Source organism: Salvelinus namaycush, unplaced genomic scaffold, assembly GCF_016432855.1.
Source record: "Salvelinus namaycush isolate Seneca unplaced genomic scaffold, SaNama_1.0 Scaffold220, whole genome shotgun sequence".
Classification (NCBI taxonomy): Eukaryota; Metazoa; Chordata; class Actinopteri; order Salmoniformes; family Salmonidae; genus Salvelinus; species Salvelinus namaycush.
This window is the reverse complement of record NW_024059009.1, coordinates 42,423-60,885: the sequence shown is the minus strand read 5'-3', so window position 1 is coordinate 60,885 and position 18,463 is coordinate 42,423. Positions and strand designations below refer to the sequence as shown.

The following is an 18,463-nucleotide window of genomic DNA, read 5'->3' as shown; positions in this document are numbered from 1 at the left end:
AGAGAGGAGTAGAGGGAGAGAGGAGTAGAGGGAGAGAGCGAGAGAGGAGTAGCGCAAGAGTGGGAGAGAGAGAGTGGGAGAGAGGAGTAGAGGGAGAGAGCGAGAGAGGAGTAGAGGGAGAGAGGAGTAGAGGGAGAGAGGAGTAGAGGGAGAGTGGGAGAGAGGAGTAGAGGGAGAGAGGGAGAGAGGGAGAGAAGGAGAGAGGGAGAGAGGGAGAGAAGGAGAGAGGAGTAGAGGGAGAGAGGGAGAGAAGGAGAGAGGAAAGAAGGAGAGAAGGAGAGAAGGAGAGAGGAGCAGAGGGAAAGAGTTACACTACTGTCTCAATGCCCATATACGAGATTTCACACCTTCACACCTAAGTCTCGTGCGGTGGAGGAGATGTTCGTAGGCTATACTCAGCCTTGTCTCAGGGTAGCAAGTTGATGGTCTGTTGATATCCCTCTAGTGGTGTGGGGGCTGTGCTTTGGCAAAGTGGGTGGGGTTATTTCCTGCCTGGTTGGCCCTGTCCGGGGGTATCGTCGGACGGGGCCACAGTGTTCCTCAACCCCCCCGTCTGTCTCCAGTATCTATGCTGCAATAGTCTATGGTGTAATTCTCCTGTCTTATCTGGTGTCCTGTGTGAATTTAAGTATGCTCCCTCTAATTCTCTCTCTCTCCCAGAGGACCTGAGCCCTAGGACCATGCCTCAGGACTACCTGGCCTGATGACTCCTCGCTGTCCCCAGTCCACTTGGCCATGCTGCTGCTCCAGTTTCAACTGTTCTGCCTGCAGCTATGGAACCCTGACCTGTTCACCGGACGTGCTACCTGTCCCAGACCTGCTGTTATCAACTCTCTAGAGACAGCAGGAGCGGTAGAGATACTCTGAACGATTGGCTATGAAAAGCCAAATGACATTTACTCCTGAGGTGCTGACCAGTTGCACCCTCAACAAACAGACCTGCTGTTTTGTACTCTCTCTCTCTCTCTCTCTCTACGGCACCTGCTGTCTCGACCTCTGAATGATCGGCTATGAAAAGCCAACTGACATTTACTCCTGAGGTGCTGACCTGTTGCACCCTCTACAATCACTGTGATTATTATTTGACCCTGCTGGTCATCTATGAACGTCTGAACATATTGATGAACAATCTGGCCTTAATGGCCACGTACTCTTATAACCTCCACCCAGCACAGCCAGAAGAGGACTGGCCACCCCTCATAGCCTGGTTCCTCTCTAGGTTTCTTCCTAGGTTCTGGCCTTTCTAGGGAGTTTTTCCTAGCCACCGTGCTTCTACACCTGCATTGCTTGCTGTTTGGGGTTTTAGGCTGGGTTTCTGTACAGCACTTTGAGATATCAGCTGATGTAAGACGGGCTATAAATAATACATTTGATTGACTTACACAACTATTTGAGTGTGTGTGTGTGTGTGTGTGTGTGTGTGTGTGTGTGTGTGTGTGTGTGTGTGTGTGTGTGTGTGTGTGTGTGTGTGTGTGTGTGTGTGTGTGTGTGTGTGTGTGTGTGTGTGTGTGTGTGTGTGTGTGTACCTGGTCAAGGCAGTGCATCCTGAGATGCCTCAGGGCCTGCTGTAGACAAAGAGGTAGAGGGTAACCACAGCGCTGTGTGTGAACGATGAGGGGAACACCAAACACGCTCCTCTCTCTGTAGTCAGGGACCTTCAAACGCTTCATAAACTTAGGGACAGACCTGGAGAGAGAAAGTAGAGGAGGTGACTGTGTGTGTGTGTGTGTGTGTGTGTGTGTGTGTGTGTGTGTGTGTGTGTGTGTGTGTGTGTGTGTGTGTGTGTGTGTGTGTGTGTGTGTGTGTGTGTGTGTGTGTGTGTGTGTGTGTGTTTGTGTGTGTGCGTGCGTGCGTGCGTGCGTGCGTGTATGAGTGCGTGCGTGTGTACCTACCAGGTCCAGCCGTGTTTGTTAGACATGGAGTAATTCTCCATGATGGCTGTGAGTCGGAGCAGAGAGAACTTCTGGAGCAGGCTGAGCTGGCCTGCTGATTGGCTACTGATCTGCAGCGCGGAGCCTGATTGGCGCAGACGGTCAGAGAGGCGGAAGCTCGGCCACCGCAGACTGGAGGGAGGAAGGGAGGGAGGGAGGGGGGAGAGAGAGAGAGAAATGAAAGACAAAAGACTCAGAGACTGACCAGAGAGACTGACCAGAGAGACTGACCAGGATACATACAAGTTACATTAGAGAGACTCACCGTGGTCTGGTAAGGGAAGCTCCCACTCCAGAGTCTCTCCTCTCTCTGGTCCCTGTAGACTCCATGTCAGTCAGGGAGACCCCGTCTCTCTCCCCCTCACTGGGCATGGTCCTCCCCTCTCCATCCCCCTCACTGGGTGTGGTCCTCCCCTCTCCCTCCCCCTCACTGGGTGTGGTCCTCCCCTCTCCCTCCCCCTCATCCTCACCCCTCTTTCCCTCCCCTGCCTCCCCCTCCTCCCCCACGCCACCCTCCGGCAGCACACTGCGACTCCAGTGGTCTACGATCTGCTGCAGGCCGCTGATGTGACTGATGATGTCATCCAGGTGGGGGAACAGGTGATCGTCTCGGTCCACATCCAGCAGGTCACCTGTGGACGCGTACAGGTGAGACCCGGGGACGTTGTCATACACACTCACCCTGCTGCCCCGCGGAGCTCCAGGACAGGGAGGCTTCTTGGACAGAGCCGTACCCGCCCAGGGGGAGCCTTTGCTGCGGTGGAGTGGGGAGGGAGAGGGGGTCTGGTGCTGGTGGTTGGTGGCTGTGGCTAGACTCTCTATAGACAAGGCTTTGGGGAAGGTGCCTGGTTTGTGGTTCTTGGGGATGTGGACCAGCAGGTCCTCATAGGAGCGGAAGTGGTTCCTGCTGAACGGGCTCTGTTGTGCTTCAGTCCTCCAAACATGGGGGGCGCCAGAGAGCAGCTCCATGTCTTCCAGGTACATACTTCCTCTTTTTGGCTTGGAGACAGACTCCCTCACACAGGGGCGCATGGAGCTCACACCGCTCGTCACCGATTGGCCCTTGCTGCCGTTGCCGAGAGCGATACGGGACGAGTTGTCGTCTGATTGGTGGGGAGGATGAGGACTGTCCTCTGATTGATTGATGGGAACACAGTGGAGTGTCTGTAACGCCTGGGGCTCCTCCCCATGTAGGACCGGCCCACTGATGACGAGCGGCGCCCGTCCACTTCCTGACTTCCTCTTGGAGGACGGCCCCCAGGTACGCATCATCTCCATGCGACGCAGGAAGGCCTTTGCCGGACTCCGCCCACCCTGGCCGTGACGGCTACTTTTGATTGGTAGAGAGTTGTAGTGGGACAGGTCTCCTGGGGGCTGGAAATAAAAAATACATCAATAAAAATCATTTATTTGATCTATTTTGTGCTTTTCAAAACTCCTAAAGTCACTTCACATAAAACACATCAGCAATATCAATAAAAAAGCTTTAAAAAACTATAAAATAACACATTAATTAACACAATAAGATAACACATTAAAATAAAACATTAAATTAACACAATAAAATAACACATTAAAATCAGCAAAACAAAGGCAAACGAGTGTTCCAAATGGCACACTATTCCCTACTAAGTAGTGTACTACATAGGGAATAGGGAGCCCTATGGGCCCTGGTCAACAGTAGTGTACTACATAGGGAATAGGCAGCCCTATGGGCCCTGGTCAACAGTAGTGTACTACATAGGGAATAGTGAGCCCTATGGGCCCTGGTCAACAGTAGTGCACTACATAGGGAATAGGGAGCCCTATGGGCCCTGGTCAACAGTAGTGCACTACATAGGGAATAGGGAGCCCTATAGGCCCTGGTCAACAGTAGTGTACTACATAGGGAATAGGCAGCCCTATGGGAAGACAACAACCAACTGGGCACACACCGGTTGAATCAACGTTGTTTCCACGTCATTAACCAATGAGGTCCCGTGGGGCTTAGTTGATAGAGCATGGCACTAGCAATGCCAGGGTAGTGGGTTCAATACCCACGGGGGACCAGTATTAATGAAAATGTATGACTTTACTACTGTAATTCGCTCTGGATAAGAGCGTCTGCTAAATGACAAAAATGTAAATGTCTATTAATCTGGGCATGCTTATAAGAAATGTCTGACAAACCATCAAACAGGCAAAGCATCAATACAGGACTAAGATTGAATCCTACTACACCGGCTCTGACGCTCGTCGGACGTGGCAGGGCTTGCAGACTCTTACTGATTGGCAACCCGGACTATTTGCATTGACCCCCGTTTTTACACAGCTGCTACTTGCTGTTTATTATCTGTGCATAGTCACTTTACCTCTACCTACATGTACATATTATATCAATTACCTCAACTAACCTGAACACACGCACATTGACTCTGTACCGGTAACTCTTGTATACAGTGCATTGTGAAAGTATTCAGACCTGTTGATTTTTCCCACATTTTGTTACGTGACAGACTTATTCTAAAATGGATTCAATTGTTATTTTTCCTCATTAATCTACACACAATACCCCATAATGACAAAGCAAATATCAGGTTTAAATGTGTTTTTGCTAATGTATTAAAAATTAACTAAAATATTACCTTTACATAAGTATTCAGACCCTTTATTCAGTACTTTGTAGAAACACCTTTTGGCAGAGATTACAGCCTCAAGTCTTCTTGGGTAGGACGCTACAATCTTGGCACACCTGTATTTGGGGAGTTTCTCCCATTCTTCTCTGCAGATCCTCTCAAGTTCTGTCAGGTTGGATGGGGAGTGTCGCTGCACAGCTATTTTCAGGTCTCTCCAGAGATGTTCGATTGGGTTCAAGTCCGGCTGGGCCACTCAAGAACATTCAGAGACTTGTCCCAAAGCCACTCCTGCGCTGTCTTGGCTGTGTGCTTAGGGTCGTTGTGCTGTTGGAAGGTGAACCTTCGCAGCAGTCTGAGGTCCTGAGAGCTCTTGAGCAGGTTTTCATCAAGTACCTCTCTGTACTTTGCTCCGTTCATCATTCCCTCGATCCTGACTAGTCTCCCAGTCCCTGCTGCTGAAAAACATCCCCACAGCATAATGCTGCCACCACCATGCTTCACCGTAGGGATGGTGCCAGGTTTCCTCCAGACGTGACGCTCGGCATTCAGACCAAATAGTTCAATATTGATTATATCAGACCAGAGAATCTTGTTTCTCATGGTCTGAGAGCCTATAGGTGACTTTTGGCAAACTCCAAATGGAATGTCATGTGCCTTTTACTGAGAAGTGGCTTCCGTCTGGCCACTATACCATAAAGGCCTGACTGGTGGAGTGCTGCAGAGATGGTTGTCCTTTTGGAAGGTTCTCCCATCTCCACAAAGGAACTGTGGAGCTCTGTCAGAGTGACCATCTGGTTCTTGGTCACATCCCTGACCGGGCGGCCAGCTCTCGGAAGAGTCTTGGTGGTTCCAAACTTCTTCCATTTAAGAATGTTAGAGGCCACTGTGTTCTTGGGGACCATCAATGCTGCAGACATTTTTTGGTACCCTTCCCCAGTTCTCTGCCTCGACACAATCCTGTCTCAGAGCTCTACGGACAATTCCTTTGAGCTCATGGCTTGGTTTTTGCTCTGACATGCACTGTCAACAGTGGGACCTTATATAGACAGGTGTGTGCCTTTCTAAATCATGTCCAATCAATTGAATTTACCACAGATGGACTCCGATCAAGTTGTAGAAACATCTCAAGGATGATCAATGGAAACCAAGACGCAGCTGAGCTCAATTTTGAGTCTCATAGAAAAGGATCTGAATACTTATGTAAATAAGGTTTTTCTGTTTTTAAACGTTGAATACATTTTCAAACATTTCTAAAAACCTGTTTTTGCTTTGTCATTATGGGGTATTGTGGGTAGATTTGCTTATCGCAAATCAGAACCTCACAGCAACGCTGATGGTTTATCACTGAGACCAGTGATGCCAGAGCCGAGGCAATGTCGGCTCACATCCACACACTGCTGACAGATCACTTCCAGGAAGCTAACAGAGAACTTCCAGGAAGCTGAACAGAGAACTTCCAGGAAGCTAACAGAGAACTTCCAGGATGCTAACAGAGCACTTCCAGGAAGCAGAACAGAGCACTTCCAGGAAGCAGAACAGAGCACTTCCAGGAAGCAGAACAGAGCACTTCCAGGAAGCTAACAGAGAACTTCCAGGAAGCCGAACAGAGAACTTCCAGGAAGCACCACTGAACGCTAAACAAGTAGCCAGAGCAACACGCACGGACAGCGAGCTCACAAAAGTCTTCAAATACATCACTGAGGGTTGGCCTTGAAGAAAACATGAAATCATTCTACACACAGAGGAGAGCTGTCAGCGGAACAAGGTTGTGTCTTCTGGGACACTAGAGTAATATTTCCAACAAAACTGTGAAGGGCAGCGCTAAAATAAATTCTCACAGGACATCAGGGTATTGTGGAAATGGAAGCACTGGCAAATAGTGTCCCAAACCCTTTACGGAGAAGTGGAGACGTTTATAATGGAGTGGATCAGGAAACACAATGACAGGTCCCGTTGCATCCTGGGAGTTCCCTGGTGAGTGTTGGAAAGGTTTACACAGGCTTTGCAGGCCCATTTCAAAACAACATGTGTATGATAGTGGTTGACTCACACTTCTAAATAGTTAGAAGTGTTCAGAATGTCACAAATCACTTCAGAGGGGCTCCTGAGTGGTGCAGCGGTCTAAGACCCTGCATCTCAGTGTTAGAGGAGTCACTACAGACCCTGGTTCCATTCCAGGCTGTATCACAGCGGTCTAAGGCACTGCATCTCAGTGTTAGAGGTGTCACTACAGACCCTGGTTCCATTCCAGGCTCTATCACAGTGTTCTAAGGCACTGCATCTCAGTGTTAGAGGTGTCACTACAGACCCTGGTTCCATTCCAGGCTGTATCACAGTGTTCTAAGGCACTGCATCTCAGTGTTAGAGGAGTCACTACAGACCCTGGTTCCATTCCAGGCTGAATCACAGCGGTCGAAGGCACTGCATCTCAGTGTTAGAGGTGTCACTACAGACCCTGGTTCCATTCCAGGCTGTATCACAGCGGTCTAAGACCCTGCATCTCAGTGTTAGAGGAGTCACTACAGACCCTGGTTCCATTCCAGGCTGTATCACAGTGGTCTAAGGGACTGCATCTCAGTGTTAGAGGTGTCACTACAGACCATGGTTCCATTCCAGGCTGTATCACAGCGGTCTAAGACCCTGCATCTCAGTGTTAGAGGAGTCACTACAGGCCCTGGTTCCATTCCAGGCTGTATCACAGCAGTCTAAGACCCTGCATCTCAGTGTTAGAGGAGTCACTACAGACCCTGGTTCCATTCCAGGCTGTATCACAGTGGTCTAAGGCACTGCATCTCTGTGTTAGAGGAGTCACTACAGACCCTGGTTCCATTCCAGGCTGTATCACAGCGGTCGAAGGCACTGCATCTCAGTGCTAGAGGAGTCACTACAGACCCTGGTTCCATTCCAGGCTGTATCACAGCGGTCGAAGGCACTGCATCTCAGTGCTAGAGGAGTCACTACAGACCCTGGTTCCATTCCAGGCTGTATCACAGCGGTCGAAGGCACTGCATCTCAGGGCTAGAGGAGTCACTACAGACCCTGGTTCAATTCCAGGCTGTATCACAGTGGTCTAAGGCACTGCATCTCAGTGTTAGAGGCGTCACTACAGACCCTGGTTCCATTCCAGGCTGTGTCACAACCGGCCTAGATCTGGGGTCCTATAGGGCGGTGCACAATTGGCCCAGCGTTGTCCGGGTTTGGCCGGAGTCATTGTAAAATAAGAATTTGTTTTTAACTGACTTGACTAGTTAAATAAAGGTTAAATAAAGGTTAAATAAAGGTTGAATGAAGGTTAAATAAACATAAACATAAACGGAATCCTGCACTCCATCATCGCGCCTGGACACCCAGATTCAGACTGGCTGGCAGAGAGGTATGTTCAGACTGGCTGGCAGAGAGGTATGTTCAGACTGGCTGGCAGAGAGGTATGTTCAGACTGGCTGGCAGAGAGGTATGTTCAGACTGGCTGGCAGAGAGGTATGTTCAGACTGGCTGGCAGAGAGGTATGTTCAGACTGGCTGGCAGAGAGGTCCGTTCAGACTGGCTGGCAGAGAGGTATGTTCAGACTGGCTGGCAGAGAGGTATGTTCAGACTGGCTGGCAGAGAGGTATGTTCAGACTGGCTGGCAGAGAGGTATGTTCAGACTGGCTGGTAGAGAGGTATGTTCAGACTGGCTGGCAGAGAGGTATGTTCAGACTGGCTGGCACAGAGGTATGTTCAGACTGGCTGGCAGAGAGGTATGTTCAGACTGGCTGGCAGAGAGGTATGTTCAGACTGGCTGGCAGAGAGGTATGTTCAGACTGGCTGGCAGAGAGGTATGTTCAGACTGGCTGGCAGAGAGGTATGTTCAGACTGGCTGGCAGAGAGGTATGTTCAGACTGGCTGGCAGAGAGGTATGTTAAGACGGCTGGTAGAGAGGTATGTTCAGATATAATTTTAAAAAATGGCATGACAAAAGCTTGGGTTTGTCACACAACAGACAGGTCCAGTATCGTACAAACAACTGACATGACTGACGATCAGGGTTCAATGTAGGACAAAACTGTCACGCCCTGACCATAGAGAGCCTTTTACTCTCTATTTTCGTTAGGTCAGGGTGTGACTAGGGTGGGTAATCTAGTGTGTGTATTTCTTTGTTGGCCTGGTATGGTTCCCAATCAGAGGCAGCTGTTTAGCGTTGTCTCTGATTTGGGATCATATTTAGGCAGCCATTTCCCCACTGTGTTTTGTGGGATCTTGTTTCTGTGTAGTTACCTGTGAGCACTGCTTGAGCTTCACGTATCGTTTATTCTTTATTGTTTTTTGTTCGGTTCTCTTATAATAAAAAGATGTCGAACTGATTCCACACTGCGCTTTGGTTTGAGTATGATTACAACGACGATCGTGACAGAAGATCCCACCACGACAGGACCAAGCAGCGTGCCCGGGTGAAGAAGGTATCCTGGGCTTGGGAGGAGATAAAGGAGGAGAGGACATCCTGGACTTGGGAGGAAAATATGGCAGGAGACGAAAGCCTTCCATGGAAGCAGACGCAAGGAGAGAAGGGAGGACAGCGACGACGCCGGGGTTCGCGGCCACATAGAAAGCCCAAAAGACAGCCCACATTTCTTTTTTTGGGGGGGGCACACGGGGTGGTCAGCGGAGCCGAGGGTTGAACCAGAGCCAGTCAGGGAGTCGAAGGAGGAATTCAATGAGAGATTCCGGAGAGAGGTGGTAGCGATGAGAGTGCTGCAGCACAGGCGTGCTGAGGAGCGTGACACCAGTCCGGTATCATCTGCACCGGTTTCACGCATCTGGCCTCCAGTGCGCATCCCCAGTCCGGTATGTCCTGTGCCTGCTCCTCGCACTCGCCCTGAAGTGCGTGTCACCAGTCCGGTGCCCCCTGAACCGGCTCCACGCACTAGGCCTCCAGTGCGCATTCACAGTCCAGAGCTTCTGGCGACGGTTCCCAGTCCAGAGCATCCGGCGACGGTTCACAGTCCAAAGCTTCCGGCGACGGTCCCCAGTCCACAGCTTCCGGCGACGGTCCCCAGTCCAGAGCATCCGGCGACGGTCCCCAGTCCAGAGCTTCCGGCGACGGTTCACAGTCCAGAGCTTCCGGCGACGGTTCACAGTCCAGAGCTTCCGGCGACGGTCCCCAGTCCACAGCTTCCGGCGATGGTCCCCAGTCCAGAGCATCCGGCGACGGTTCACAGTCCAGAGCTTCCGGCGACGGTCCCCAGTCCACAGCTTCCGGCGACGGTCCCCAGTCCAGAACATCCGGCGACGGTCCCCAGTCCAGAGCATCCGGCGACGGTTCACAGTCCAGAGCTTCCGGGGACGGTTCACAGTCCAGAGCTTCCGGCGACGGTTCACAGTCCAGAGCTTCCGGCAACGGTCCACAGTCCGGAGCTTCCGGCAACGGTACACAGTCCGGAAACTCCTGCGACGGTCCACAGTCCGGAACCTCCTGCGACGGTCCACAGTCCGGAACCTCCTGCGACGGTCCACAGTCCGGAACCTCCTACGACGGTCCACAGTCCGGAACCTCCTACGAAGGGTCCACAGTCCGGAACCTCCTACGACGGTCCACAGTTCGGAACCTCCTACAACGGTCCACAGGCCGGAGCCCTCCTTTGCGCCGGTGCTCAGTCCAGGCACGGTGTCCAGTCCAGCTCCAAGGCCGGAGCCTTCCTCTGCGCCGGTTCCCAGTCCAGGCATGGCGTCCAGTCCCACTCCAAGGCCGGAGCCTTCCTCTGCGCCGGTGCCCAGTCCAGGCACGGCGGCCAACTCAGCTCCATGGCCGGAGCCTTTCTCGGCGCAGGTTCCCAGTCCGGTTGCGGCGTTCTACCCGGCTCCATGGCCGGACCCGTGGTCTGGGCGGGGGCAAAGTCCCGCACCAGAGCCGCCATCGATGCTGGCGGATCCGCAAGCAGGGTGGGTACTTCGCCCCGCACCGGAGCCACCACCGACGCTAGATGCCCACCCGGACCCTCCCCTATAAAGTCAGGTTTTGCGGCCGGAATCCGCACCTTTGGGGGGGTACTGTCACGCCCTGACCATAGAGAGCCTTTTATTCTCTATTTTGGTTAGGTCGGGGTGTGACTAGGGTTGGTAATCTAGTGTGTGTATTTCTTTGTTGACCTGGTATGGTTCCCAATCAGAGGCAGCTGGTTAGCGTTGTCTCTGATTGGGGATCATATTTAGGCAGCCATTTCCCCACTGGTTTTTGTGGGATCTTGTTTCTGTGTAGTTGCCTGTGAGCACTGCTTGAGCTTCACGTATCGTTTATTCTTTATTGTTTTTTGTTCGGTTCTCTTATAATAAAAAGATGTCGAACCGATTCCACGCTGCGCTTTGGTCTGAGTATGATGACAATGACACTGTAACAGGTGAGAGAAGAACATTGAAGCGCAGACATGCAACAGTCCGGCTTGTACCATTTGTTCTCACAGCGTCTTCAGACCATTACAGCCCTTAAAAACTTCTTATGGCTGCAAGCCCGATGTCGGTACACTTATGACAACAGCCAGCTCAAGTGCAGGGCGCGAAATTCAAAATATATTTTTTTGAAATATTTAACTTTCACACATTAACAAGTCCAATACAGCAAATGAAAGATAAACATCTTGTGAATCCAGCCAACATGTCCGATTTTTAAAATGTTTTACAGCGAAAACACCACGTATATTTATGTTAGCTCACCACCAAATACAAAAAAGGACAGACATTTTTCACAGCACAGGTAGCATGCACAAAACCAACCTAACTAACCAAGAACCAACCAAACTAACCAAGAAACAACTTCATCAGATGACAGTCTTATAACATGTTATACAATAAATCTATGTTTTGTTCGAAAAATGTGCATATTTGAGGTATAAATCAGTTTTACATTGCAGCTACCATCACAGCTACCGTCACAAATAGCACCGAAGCAGCCAGAGTAATTACAGACACCAACGTGAAATACATAAATACTCATCATAAAACATTTCTGAAAAATACATGGTGTACAGCAAATGAAAGACAAGCATCTTGTGAATCCAGCCAATATTTCCGATTTCTTAAGTGTTTTACAGCGAAAACACAATATAGCATTATATTAGCTTACCACAATAGCCAGAAACACAAGCCATTTACCAGCAGCAAAAGTTAGCGATCGTAACAAACCAGCAAAAGATATATAATTTTTGACTAACCTTGATAAGCTTCATCAGATGACAGTCCTATAACATCAGGTTATACATACACTTATGTTTTGTTCGAAAATGTGCATATTTATAGCTGAAATCAGTGGGTATAAATTGTGCTAATGTAGCATCTTTTTCCCAGAATGTCCGGATATTTTTATGACACTCACCTATTCTGACCAAATAACTATTCATAAACGTTACTAAAAAATACATGTTGTATAGGAAATGATAGATACACTAGTTCTTAATGCAATCGCCGTGTTAGAATTCTAAAAATAACTTCATTACGACATCCAGCTTACGTTATAGCGAGAGAGTGCCCAAAATCTGGGCGCAAACTAATAGTACACATGTTCGACAGATATATGAAATAGCATCATAAAATGGGTCCTACTTTTGATGATCTTCCATCAGAATGTTGTACAAGGGGTCCTTTGTCGGGAACAATCGTTGTTTGGTTTTAGAATGTCCTCTTCTCCAGTCAATTAGCACGGAAAGCTAGCAAAGTGGCGCGAAGCTCTCCTTCGTGAACAAACGCAGACAACGCAACACGCCTAACGTCCCGAAAAAATTTCAATAATCTAATAAAACTATATTGAAAAAACATACTTTACGATGATATTGTCACATTTATCAAATAAAATCAAAGCCGGAGATATTAGTCGTCTATAACGACAGCTTATCAGAAGGCAATACCCGGTCCCTTCTCGCGCGTTCCAGAAAACAGGAAATTGGTGTCACGTCATGCCAAGAGCTCTTATTCGACCTCAGATCAAGTTATACACTCCATTTCTTCTCTCACTGCCTGTTGACATCTAGTGGAAGGCGTATGAAGTGCATGTATACTAATACATATCAAGCACATTTATAGGCAGGCCCTAGAACAGAGCATCGATTTCAGATTTTCCACTTCCTGTCAGGAAGTTTGCTGCAAAATGAGTTCTGTTTTACTCACAGTTATAATTCAAACGGTTTTAGAAACTAGAGAGTGTTTTCTATCCAATAGTAATAATAATATGCATATTGTACGAGCAAGAATTGAGTACGAGGCTGTTTGAAATGGGCACCTTTTATCCAGGCTACTCAATACTGCCCCTGCAGCCCAAAGAAGTTAAAGACGTTTATATTCACACTGATAAGAGTGGGTTAAAGCTCTAACTTTACTTTCATTTATTTTATACTATTATACAGTATACTGATTACTGCATTGTTGGGTAAAGAAATACTATTTCACTGTACTTGTGCACGTGACAATAAAAAATTAGACACTTGAAGAGACAGAACTGTTGTGACGTGAAGAAGACAGTAGTACACAATAAACATATGATGTCAGTGTTGACACATTGAAAATGTTTACAGGTTTAAAAGATACATAACTCTTTGAGTTGCTTACAGTACGAGCGTTTACTGGGAATCAGTACTGTATCTCAGACTTAAAAAGGTGGATGACGTAGTGTTTTGACCTACATAACTTCATGCATTGTTAACAATGACCATTCATTTCCATTGACATGTTAGTCATTTAGCAGACGCTCTCATCCAGAGCCCCTTATTGTAGTGCATTCTTTTTAAGATAGCTAGGTGAGACAACCACCTATCACAGCCAAGAGACCAGCAGAACGGAGTGTTCGAGTTAGGATGTTGGGTTTGAGCATAGCTTGAAGGTAGGTAGGGACAGTTCCTCTTGCTGCTCTGTAGGCAAGCACCATGGTCTTGTAGTGGACGCCAGCTTCGACTGGAAGCCAGCGGAGTGTACGGAGGAGCAGGGGTGACATGGGAGAACATGGGAAGGTTGAACATCAGATGGGAGTTGTCCACCGTGATGGAGAGGTCTTGGAGCTGGCAAGACTTCTCCGGGAGGAACAGCGGCTCCGTCTTGGTATGTGCAGGTTGCCGTACCAGGGTCAGGTCAAAGTGCATTATGGGAATGCACATGTCAATTCATTCTGTTATTAATCTTGACGCAAAACAAAATGGCTGCGATCCGGACATTTTTTTAAATTTTCTCCTAAAATGACAATCTAATAACGGATATAAATAACGGATATCTCAATCGAACTGCCTGTAACTCAGGCCCTAAAGCAAGGATATGCATATTTTTGATACCATTTGAAAGGAAACACTTTGAAGGTTGTGGAAACGTGAAAGGAATGTAGGAGAATATAACACAATAGATCTGGTAAAATATAATACAAAGAAAAAACCAACCGTTCTTTGGTATTTTTTTGTACCATCATCTTTGAAATGCAAGAGAAAGGCCATAATATATTATTCCAGCCCAGGTGCAATTTAGATGTTGGCCACTAGATGGCAGCAGTGCATGTGCAAAGTTTTAGACTTCGTTTTAGACGAACCATGTATCTCTAATTTGTTTATTAATATATTTTCATGTTCAAAATTGTCACTCTCCTCAAACAATAGCATGGTATTCTTTCAATGTAATAGCGACTGTAAATTAGACAGCGCAGTTAGATTAACAAGAATTTAAGCTTTCTGCCAATATCAGATATGTCTATGTCCTGGGTATTTTTATTGTTACTTACAACCTCATGCTAATCGCATTAGCCTACGTTAGCTCAACCGTCCCGTGGAAGGGACACCGATCCCGAAGAAGTTTTAAATCTACCACAACTACATAGGGAATAAGGTGCCATTTGGGAGGCAGACATGAAGACAGACTAACCTGGTAGGGTCCTGCCAGTGAGGCCATAGAGAAAGAGTCAGGAAGCATGGCTCCCAGAGAGTCTTGACTGTGCAGAGAGGATATATCCGTGATCTCTGGTTCGCTCAGGTCCGTCAGGACGCTCTCACTGCTCACCGTGCTCCTCAGTCGCCCCTCCCCCTGGCACCCCTCAGGGCTGCTCTCATTGGGCGAGCCCAGCAGGAAGTGCATGTCCTGGAGGCGGGACCAGCGCCGGCTGTTCCATTCAAAGGTCCATCTCTTACTGATGGCCAGCGGGTCATCGTCGTCTGAATCATCAGTCTGGAGAGAGAGAGTATATTGGTCTGTACTACCGCAAAACACATTATTTTAACCAGGCAAGTCAGTTAAGAACAAATTCTTATTCACAATGACGGCCTAGGAACGGTGGGTTAACTGTCTTGTTCAGGGGCAGAACGACAGATTTTTACCTCGTCAGCTCGGGGATACGATCTAGCAACCGTTCGGTTACTGGCCCAACGCTCTAACCACTAGGCTACCTGCTTCCTCTACACTCTAACCACTAGGCTACCTGCCTCCTCTACACTCTAACCACTAGGCTACCTGCCTCCTCTACACTCTAACCACTAGGCTACCTGCCTCCTCTACACTCTAACCACTAGGCTACCTGCCTCCTCTACACTCTAACCACTAGGCTACCTGCCGCCCCCGACACATTCCACATTCCATCAATATAAAACTACTCTCCTAACAGACCAGTCACATAAAACACTTAATAGCTGGAGTTTAAACATGTTATTGTCAAAGTCAGTTCTGTGCGATCAAAAACATTGGTTTTGCTCATTGAATGGTGCTATATCCATAATTTACCACAAGGTGGCAGAATATATTTAGTTTTTTTCTGACCATGCACAGTACAGGCCCGCATCCTCTGAATGTGAATCTGCAGCATTTTGCATTATTCTCTGATTCATACGTATCAATGGTTCAGTGACACAAAAAAACATACAAAACTGTTATTAATTCAGATCACCTCTTTTACCCAGACATTCATTCAGATCACCTCTTTTACCCAGACATTCATGTCGGTTTGGAGATAATAAAAGACGGAAAGATGGAGAGATGACTTACTTTCTTCCTGGGGTGGCTGACGTCTAGTTTCATGGAGAAACACTTGTTCAGGGTGTTAAGACGTCTGAAACAACCGAGAGAGATACAGTTAGGTCACAGAGAGATACAGTTAGGTCACAGAGAGATACAGTTAGGTCACAGAGAGATACAGTTCTAATGTCACAGAGAGATACAGTTAGGTCACAGAGAGATACAGTTAGGTCACAGAGAGATACAGTTAGGTCACAGAGAGATACAGTTAGGTCACAGAGAGATACAGTTAGGTCACAGAGAGATACAGTTATGTCACAGAGTGATACAGTTCTAATGTCACAGAGAGATACAGTTAGGTCACAGAGAGATACAGTTCTAATGTCACAGAGAGATACAGTTAGGTCACAGAGAGATACAGTTATGTCACAGAGTGATACAGTTCTAATGTCACAGAGAGATACAGTTAGGTCACAGAGAGATACAGTTCTAATGTCACAGAGAGATACAGTTCTAATGTCACAGAGAGATACAGTTAGGTCACAGAGAGATACAGTTAGGTCACAGAGAGATACAGTTAGGTCACAGAGAGATACAGTTAGGTCACAGAGAGATACAGTTAGGTCACAGAGAGATACAGTTAGGTCACAGAGAGATACAGTTATGTCACAGAGAGATACAGTTAGGTCACAGAGAGATACAGTTAGGTCACAGAGAGATACAGTTATGTCACAGAGAGATACAGTTAGGTCACAGAGAGATACAGTTAGGTCACAGAGAGATACAATTAGGTCACAGAGAGATACAGTTAGGTCACAGAGAGATACAGTTAGGTCACAGAGAGATACAGTTATGTCACAGAGAGATACAGTTAGGTCACAGAGAGATACAGTTAGGTCACAGAGAGATACAGTTATGTCACAGAGAGATACAGTTAGGTCACAGAGAGATACAGTTAGGTCACAGAGAGATACAGTTAGGTCACAGAGAGATACAGTTAGGTCACAGAGAGATACAGTTAGGTCACAGAGAGATACAGTTCTAATGTCACAGAGAGATACAGTTAGGTCACAGAGAGATACAGTTAGGTCACAGAGAGATACAGTTAGGTCACAGAGAGATACAGTTATGTCACAGAGAGATACAGTTAGGTCACAGAGAGATACAGTTCTAATGTCACAGAGAGATACAGTTCTAATGTCACAGAGAGATACAGTTAGGTCACAGAGAGATACAGTTAGGTCACAGAGAGATACAGTTAGGTCACAGAGAGATACAGTTAGGTCACAGAGAGATACAGTTAGGTCACAGAGAGATACAGTTCTGCTGATACCATCACCTCTACTGTCCGATGGGAACTCTGACGCTGTGTCTTAAATGGTGTTAGTTCTAATTAATGTAGTCTACAGAATGGTGTTAGTTCTAATTAATGTAGTCTACAGAATGGTGTTAGTTCTAAGTAATGTAGTCTACAGAACGGTGTTAGTTCTAAGTAACGTAGTCTACAGAATGGTGTTAGTTCTAAGTAATGTAGTCTACAGAATGGTGTTAGTTCTAAGTAATGTAGTCTACAGAACGGTGTTAGTTCTAAGTAATGTAGTCTACAGAATGGTGTTAGTTCTAAGTAATGTAGTCTACAGAATGGTGTTAGTTCTAATTAATGTAGTCTACAGAATGGTGTTAGTTCTAATTAATGTAGTCTACAGAATGGTGTTAGTTCTAAGTAATGTAGTCTACAGAACGGTGTTAGTTCTAAGTAATGTAGTCTACAGAATGGTGTTAGTTCTAATTAATGTAGTCTACAGAATGGTGTTAGTTCTAATTAATGTAGTCTACAGAATGGTGTTAGTTCTAAGTAATGTAGTCTACAGAACGGTGTTAGTTCTAAGTAATGTAGTCTACAGAATGGTGTTAGTTCTAATTAATGTAGTCTACAGAATGGTGTTAGTTCTAAGTAATGTAGTCTACAGAACGGTGTTAGTTCTAAGTAATGTAGTCTACAGAATGGTGTTAGTTCTAAGTAATGTAGTCTACAGAATGGTGTTAGTTCTAAGTAATGTAGTCTACAGAATGGTGTTAGTTCTAAATAATGTAGTCTACAGAATGGTGTTAGTTCTAAGTAATGTAGTCTACAGAATGGTGTTAGTTCTAAGTAATGTAGTCTACAGAATGGTGTTAGTTCTAAGTAATGTAGTCTACAGAATGGTGTTAGTTCTAAGTAATGTAATCTACAGAATGTTGTGTTTGTGTGTTCTCTTACCGACACAGCGGTTCCACCAGGTCCCTGTCCAAGAAGTCATGGTCCCTCTTCACTGACAAGATATCTATAGGAAACTGGGAGTCTGAAAGAGAGAGAGAGAGAGAGAGAGAGAGAGAGAGAGAGAGAGAGAGAGAGAGAGAGAGAGAGAGAGAGAGAGAGAGAGAGAGAGAGAGAGAGAGAGAGAGAGAGAGAGAGAGAGAGAGAGAGAGAGAGAGAGAGAGAGAGAGAGAGAGAGAGAGAGAGAGAGAGAGAGAGAGAGAGAGAGAGAGAGAGAGAGAGAGAGAGAGAGAGAGATTCCAGCAAACGGCAGCAGTACTATAGTTAGAGGTCAGTGAAGTCACTGACTGCTAGTGTTCACAGACTATGGCTGTGTCCCATTCATTTGGAACACAGCTACAGGCTACAGGCCACCACACTGAAAATAGTTTCATCTGGGGGGAATGACAGAGTGTCTTTGGAAAAATACACACACACACACACACACGCACACACACACACAGTGTTAAATACGTACATGCTTTTCTGTTTGTGTGTGTGGTGGAGAGAGAGGGTGAATCTACAGTAAGCCACAGAAACACAATGCTGGTCCCCCCTCTTTCCCTCTCTCTCTCTCTCTCTCTCTCTCTCCCTCTCTCTCTCTGAGAGGAGACGATTGGCGTGAGCTCAGTGGGATTAGCGACACAGCATGTTGTACAGGTGTGTGTGTTAATTAACGTCTG

The 18,463-nt window shown here is 47.1% G+C and overlaps 1 protein-coding gene across 1 annotated transcript in view; it reads right to left on the bottom strand.

The window, feature by feature from the left end:
* The window catches only part of LOC120038430 (stAR-related lipid transfer protein 13-like), a 29,482-nt gene extending 11,660 nt beyond the window's left edge, over window positions 1–17,822 (bottom strand). Inside the window, exons 1-6 of the mRNA XM_038984198.1 lie at window positions 17,745–17,822; window positions 15,515–15,578; window positions 14,405–14,704; window positions 2,197–3,305; window positions 1,893–2,063; window positions 1,527–1,686 (exon numbers count right to left, since the gene is read on the bottom strand). Of these exons, the coding sequence (XP_038840126.1) occupies window positions 1,527–1,686; window positions 1,893–2,063; window positions 2,197–3,305; window positions 14,405–14,704; window positions 15,515–15,547 (1,773 nt within the window). The 5' untranslated portion in view covers window positions 15,548–15,578; window positions 17,745–17,822. The remainder of the gene's footprint in view (window positions 1–1,526; window positions 1,687–1,892; window positions 2,064–2,196; window positions 3,306–14,404; window positions 14,705–15,514; window positions 15,579–17,744) is intronic.
* Window positions 17,823–18,463: the final 641 nt, after the last annotated feature.